This window comes from Staurois parvus, unplaced genomic scaffold, assembly GCF_062004578.1.
Source record: "Staurois parvus isolate SC_StPar_1 unplaced genomic scaffold, SC_StPar_1.0 ptg000538l, whole genome shotgun sequence".
NCBI lineage: Eukaryota > Metazoa > Chordata > Amphibia > Anura > Ranidae > Staurois > Staurois parvus.
Window position 1 is genome coordinate 4,932,501 of NW_028318334.1, and position 7,500 is coordinate 4,940,000.

General features: G+C 43.6%; 1 protein-coding gene across 1 annotated transcript in view; it reads right to left on the reverse strand.

The window, feature by feature from the left end:
* UQCC1 (ubiquinol-cytochrome c reductase complex assembly factor 1) overlaps positions 1–7,500 on the reverse strand; it is a 210,568-nt gene that overhangs the window by 100,503 nt on the left and 102,565 nt on the right. The window contains exon 7 of the mRNA XM_089690642.1: positions 3,117–3,225. Coding sequence (XP_089546768.1) covers positions 3,117–3,225 — 109 coding nt within the window. The remainder of the gene's footprint in view (positions 1–3,116; positions 3,226–7,500) is intronic.

The window sequence follows — 7,500 nt, forward strand, 5'->3', positions numbered from 1 at the left end:
TGAAAGAAGTTTGTTTTGAAATCTTTGCAATTTATTAAAAATAAAACAAAACAAAAAAACACATGTACATAAGTATTCACAGCCTTTGCTCAATGCTTTGTTGAAGCACCTTTAGCACCAATTACAGCCTCAAGTCGTTTTGAGTATGACCCTACAAGCTTGGCACACCTATTTTTGGCCAATTTCTCCCATTCTTCTTTGCAGTACCTCTCAAGCTCCATCAGGTTGGATGGAAAGCGTTGGTGTACAGCCATTTTCAGATCTCTCCAGAGATGATCAGTTGGGTTCAAGTCTGGGCTCTGGTTGGGCCACTCCAGGACATTCACAGAGTTGGTCTGTAGCCACTTTTTGTTATGTGGGCTGTGTGCTTAGGGTTGTTGTCCTTTTGAAAGATGAACCGTTGCCCCAGTCTAAGGTCCAGAGCGCTCTGGAACAGGTGTTCATCAAGGATGTCTCTGTACATTGCTGCATTCATCTTTCCTTTGATCCTGGCTAGTCTCCCAGTTCCTGCCGCTGAAAAACATCCCCACAGCATGATGCTGCTACCACCATGCTTCACTGTAGGGATGGTATTGGCCAAGTGGCGAGCGGTGCCTAGTTTTCTCCAGACATGACGCTTGGCATTCAGGCCAAAGAGTTCAATCTTTGCTTCATCAGACCAGAGAGTTTTGTTTCTCATTGTCTGAGAGTCCCTCAGGTGCCTGTTGGCAAACTCCAGGTGGGCTGCCATTTGCCTTTTACTGAGGAGTGACTTCCGTCTGGCCACTGTACTATACAGGCCTGATTGGTGGAGTGCTGCAGAGATGGTTGTTCTTCTGGAAGGTTCTCCTCTCTCCACAGAGAAACGCTGGAGCGCTTTCAGAGTGACCATCGGGTGCTTGGGTACCTCCCTGGCTAAGGTTCTTCTCCCTTGATTGCTCATTTTGGCTGGCTCTAGGAAGATTCCTGAAGGTTCCAAACTTCCTCCATTTATGGATGATGGAGGTCACTGTGCTCAATGGCACATTCAACGGTGCACAAATTTTGCTGTACCCTTCCCCAGATCTGTGCCTTGATACAATCCTGTCTTGGAGGTCTACGTACAATCCCTTGGACTTCATGGCTTGGTTTGTGCTCTGACATGAACTGTTAACTGTGGGACCTTATATAGAAAGGTTTATGCTTTTCCTAATCATGTCCAAGCAACTGAATTTCCCACAGGTGGATTTCAATCAAGTTGTGGAAACATCTCAAGGATGATCAGTCGGAACAGGATGCACCAGAGCTCCATTTTGAGTGTCATGGCAAAGGCTGTGAATACTTATGTACGTGTTTTTTTTTTTTTTTTTGAATAAATTAAAAAGATTTCAAAACGAACTTCTTTCACATTGTCATTATGGGGTATTGTTTGTAGAATGTTGAGAAAAAAAATGAATTTAATCCATTTTGGAATAAGGCTGTAAGATAACAAAATGTGGCAAAAGTTAAGCTCTGGGAATACTTTCTGGATGCACTGTGTGTGTTGTGTGTGTATATATGTATGTGTAATATATATATATATATATATATATATATATATATATATATATATATATAAAATACATATACACACACACAGTGCATCCAGAAAGTATTCACAGCGCTTAACTTTTGCCACATTTTGTTATGTTACAGCCTTGTTCCAAAATGGATTCACACACACAAAGTGGAAGAAAGAAGTATTTGATCCCCTGCTGATTTTTAATGTTTGCCCAAATATATATTTATTAGGCAGGTAAATGTGAAATATTGTGTAAAAAGATTTTGAATGCTCATATCCAGCCAGTGCATGGAGCCATCTGCCCCTTTTCACATTTTCCAATTTCTCCATTCTTGCTGCTGTAAAAAAAGTTAACAGAGCTCAATAGCTCAAGCTGAAATTTACACCCATTACTGAATGAGTGACTCATCCCTCCTTCTGTAGGACTTTCTCAAGTTTTAATTACAGAGTGTCTGAATAGAAACAACTTCTGTTGTGCTCTTCCTTTAGATAACCCAGAGTATTATGGGTATCCTTTGGTAAGAATTAATTGCTTATTTCTAAGGCAAGTATTGTGCATATTTATTTTTAAAAAAGGTATAAAACATCAGCTAAAAGATATAAAAATTAAAAAAAAAAAGTACCCACAACCATCAGTTTTTCTTTAGGGTCTGGGTCCAGAATATTAAACTGTAGATATACATGACAGCTGCACTCCAGGGCTATACAAATACTTTGAGCATTCCTTTAATATATCACCTAGGGCTAGTTCACACCAACTACTACATAGCAGTGGGTGTGCAATACAACCCAGCTGAGCTCAGTACAGAAGTGGATCACATTTTTTACTTTTTTTTTTTTTTTAAACAAACGCTATTGAGATGTCACAAATACATGTCAGTGGAGTGCCTCTCTCTGCGCTGCACTGATAAAAAGTACTGTGCCACATACCACCTTGACACAGTTGTGTGAGCTGGGCACATAAGAGACAGCCTATAATAAGGCTTACCTGTAGGTGCAGCTAATATCTCCTAAACATGCACCGTTTAGGCAATATGGACAAAGCACACAGCCGGAGATGTCACAATATGCCATCCCTTCAGAGCTCCGTTCTGCAGCCGAGGGTTCCCGTGCGCATGTGCAGGTGTGACATAATCACGGCTCTGGCCATTCATATTGCTGGAGCCCGTGAACCTGAAAGGAAGACTGGGTGAAGCTGAAGGGCGGCGCCGGGGAGCCTTGACAGGGCGATGCTGGAGGGCTCCGTGTACAGGTACGTCTGTCATGGTGTACTAGTATGCGGTGCATACTAGTAGGTTATGACATAAACCTGCAGAGGGACCCAATGTTTTGTCTTTTGTCCATGTGATTACTACAGCTTTAAGATTTATTTTTGTTACATCTGTACATACTGAATATTATATGATTTGTGTTCTATATTTACCAATCATGATTCTCACTGTGTAGATTCCCCCATAATATTAAATCAAACATTTATTTATTTTATAAGAAAAACAAAAACAAAGCAACTTATTATACAACTGGTGAGTCTTTGTCCACAATAAAACAGATGCGAAAATTGAATCATTAAAAAGGCAATAAAGCCAAAAGGACCTACCCCCATTACTTTCCCACGCTGCTCAGCATCTTCCCACATGGAGTAGACAATGAATCTGCACATGTACTTCCCCTCTCGTCCTTGCTGTTTCATTCGTACCATACACATCCTAGAAAAACACATTACTGTCATTACGATGCACTTCAATACATTGTTATTTTACCAGTTCATTTATTGGTGACACATACACATTCAGAAAGGATGATTTCAGACTTGTACTACCATGTTAAAGGATACAGTTCCCCATATCAATGTATTCCATTTTACAGTGTACAGTAGAAATGTGGTTAAGTTTATTTTGGATTAGTTGCTATGACTAAAGGCTAATTCATATTTCCAATCAAATTAAAAATCACTATGAAGCTTAATAAAAGGAGCTTCTTTAACCACTTGCCTACCAGGCACTTATACCCCCTTCCTTACCAGGCCAATTTTCAGCTTTCAGCGCTGCCACACTTTGATTGACAATTGCGCGGTCATGCAACATTGTACCCATATGAAATTTTGATCATTTTTTTCTCACAAATAGAGCTTTCTTTTGGTGGTATTTAATCGCCACTGGGCGCTTTACTTTTTGCTCTATAAATTAAAAAAAGTGCAAAAAATTTGAAAAAAAAAAAAAAGTTTATTTGTTTCTTTTATAAAATTTTTCAAACAGGTATTTTTTCTCCTTCACTGATTTGCGTTGATGAGGCGGCACTGATGGGAACTGATAGGCGGCACTGATGGGCACTGATAGGCAGCACTAAAGGGCACTGATAGGCAGTACTAATGAGGTGGCACGGATAGGCGGCACTGATAGACAGCACTAATTAGGGGTCACGGATAGGCGGCACTGATAGGTGACACTGATGATGGGTACTGATAGACGGCACTGACTGGCATCACTGACTGGCACAACCCCTGGGCACTGACTGGTGGCACTGACTGCCAGCACTGCACTGGTGGGTGGCACTGGTGGGCAGCACTGGTGGGTGGGCACAGGTGGGTGGCACTGGTGGGCACAGGTGGGTGGCACTGGTGGGCACAGGTGGGTGGGCACAGGTGGGTGGCACTTCTGGGCACAGGTAGGTGGCACTGCAGAGTGGCACAGGTGGGGGCACTGCTGGGCACAGGTGGGGGCACTGCTGGGCACAGGTGGGGGCACTGCTGGGAACGGGTGGGCGGGGCTAGTGGGCGCACTGCTGGGCGGAACTTGCGGGTGTCACTGCTGGGCACCGATCATCAGGGCACTGATCATCAGTGCCCTGATGATCGGTGCCGATCCCCGCTCTGACAACTGCCGGTTCTCGGCAGTACTTTCCTCACGATCTGACAGCGTGAGGAAAGTGCAGCCGAGAACCGGCACTTGCATTTCCCTGTGATCAGCGTGTCATTGGACACCGCTGATCACGTGGTAAAAGGCCGGTGGGATCGGCCTTTCACCACATCATGTGATCAGCTGTGTCCGTAGGACACAGCGATCACGGAGATCGCCGGGTGCGCGCCCCCTGGGGCGCGCAGGAGAGCGCGTTCTGGGAGGATGTCATATGACGTCCACTCAGAACTGGCCGGCCGCGGGGAAGCCGTCATTCGGCTATGCGCGGTCGAAAAGAGGTTAAAATGTCATACCTGTAGGCCATGAGCAGCCTCTCCTATGCGTCTCAGAAGAAAACCTAGTGTGAACGGTCTTCCCCATTGTGCCTAGATGCCAGGACACACCATATGTGGGGTGTGTGCCCCAAGCAACGCAGAAACAAGCGCACTGCAGGGTTCAAAACCCACATATATGCAGTGTGTTCTCTTTCCTTCTTTGGACAATGCTGATCTCAGCCGCTGCTGGGTTTTAAAATGTGCAGAGTGCTTGTTTCTGTAGTGCGTCTAATGTATGGCCTGCCCTGGCATCTAGGCATGTCGCTTACAGTAACTTTTTTGACAGGTTACACAGGTTTGACATTTGTGAAGAAGCTTCTTTTTTAACAGCTGCAGAGTGATTCTAATCGACTTGGGATGTTTGATTGCATAGGAATATTTACTGAAAAAAACCCAAAAACTTCTTTAACCCAATTTTTTTTATGTGACAATATTAGCGCAACAGATTATCAAATTTAAAACATACACTAAACTTAATTTTAGTGCACACAAATGCAATATATTACACTTTTTTTTTAAATATAAAAGATGAGAGTGGACCGAGTAAATAGATTATTATTATTATTATACAGTATTTATAAAGCGCCAATAGTTCGCTCAGCGCTGTACATTACAAAGGGGGACAGAACATGTGACAGAACAATACCAATACAATGCAAAACATGAGGGGATCGAGGGCCCTGCTCTTTCGAGCTTACAATCTAGGAGGGAGGGGGTGGTGGCACAGGAGGAGATAGCTGTGGGGGATGGAGTGGTAGGAAGAGTGGAGGAGGTCGGCAAGTTAGCAGGGGGTGGGGTAGGCTTCCCTGAAGAGATGGGTTTTCAGGGTGCCAAATATGTCAAGCCTGAAAGTTGTGAGTGCCCCTGAAATAATGACAAAGTTCGGTACCCAAAATTATCCACAAGCGACTGTTTAAAAATCCTTATATGTCATCAGTTTAGGGCAGGGTTTCTCAACCAGGGATCCAAGCTTTTAGTCACTTTCTGCATAGAAACACCTGTTATTTGTTTATATTAGAAAGATCAATATAAATGTTAATTGAAATGAGGTAATTTCACTTCCCCTTTTGTGAACATTGAAAATTAACTTCTACACAATGTCTATAGTCACATATACAAATGAGGGCTTATTTTAAAGTGCTTTTACCGCTTGCTTATGTAAATACATTAGTGTGCATAATCTGGACACAGGTTCACTTTAAGGATAGTAGGCCTTCAATTAATCTGCCACAAGTATGTGGTAACTTACTTTTGTTCTGAAATGAAAAAAACATAAAGCCCTTTTTAGAGTGGATTCCGTTCCGATTATCATGGGATCAGCTCACAAATGATACAGGTGGATGACACCTGTCCGCTTAGTTTCTGCAGAGTGGGCACAGACAAAATCCGCTTTGCTCCATGGACAGCTGGGTGAAAATGGACCCCACTGTCCTTTTACACCCTACTACCCTCCAATCCGATCCACCTAAATGTAGGAGATAGACCCCCTTCTGTTTTTTTTTTTTATTGAACCAAATTGGACCCAGGGGTGCAGGTGTAACCAGACAGAAGTCCATTTACACCCGCGTTTCCATGGGGAAGCATGGATCATCCCAATGAAGTTCGCCTGAAAAACATACAGGTGAATTGTGATCGGATAGTCTGTCTGAAAAGGGCCCAAGTTGTCCAATACAAGATCATACTTGCCATTTGATTTACTAGGGCATCATCTGGCTATTGTGGTAAATGGTACAGCAAAAAGGTTCTTAAAGTGGTTCTAAAGCCTGAAAGTATTTTTACCCTCACAAATTCTATGCATGAAGGTAAAAAACCTTTGGTGTGCAGCTCTCCCCTCATACTCACCTGGGCCCAATCCCGATCCAGCGGTGTGCACGAGAGCAGCGGCTCTCTTGGGTCTCTGTCTACTCATTGGAGCCAAACCCAAAGGCTCCTGCTGCTGTCAATCAGCTCGTGAGGAGGGAGCGGGAGGTAGGGCCAGCTGTGTGTGTCACAGACACACAGAGTTGGCTCGGGAGTGAGCACATGAGTGCCCCCTGAGAAAGCAGCTTTCTCTGGGGGCACTCAGTAGGGGGGAAGGGGCCTGGAGCGCAGGTGCGAGGAGGATCGTGGCTGCTCTGTGCAAAACCATTACAAAGAGCAGGTAAGTATGACATTTTTATTATATTTTTAAAAAATCAGGACCTTTGCAATTACTTTAAAGGCAAAACTTTTTTTTTCCAATTTTGTTTAGAGTAGAGAAGGATTAGGACAAATGTCAGATTTTTACTGCCATAGTGAATGTAAAAAAAAAAATCTCAAATTTTGGGTTGTCCCTAGAGCAGTAATTTTCAGCTATGGGAAAGGAAGTGAAGGAAAATCTCCCTAATGGGACACAGTTGGCAAAAGAATTTCTGACAGGGGTTATAATCGTACATTACTCTATCCAAAACAAAAACATTTTGCCTTTAGTTCTACGTTAAACCATGAAGCAAATGTATCTGTTCTTTCTTGCATGTTTAGGACTCATTCTCATGGGCTGTTTTAATTTGTGTGCCATGCAGGGCTGTATTCTACCGGCACCCATTGTGTTCATCCCCATGCAGGCAGTCTTATTGCTGTCTATTAGGATGCAGCGGCTGCACAGATTGTGAGCAGTGGTTGTGTCTGTGCAGTTGCTGTTTCACAATTGACAGCCGGCATGGTGATCCTGGCACACCTGTGCATCCCTGTGTCCGTAATTGTGGCCCTGCACAGGGCAAGTAGTAAAATGTCC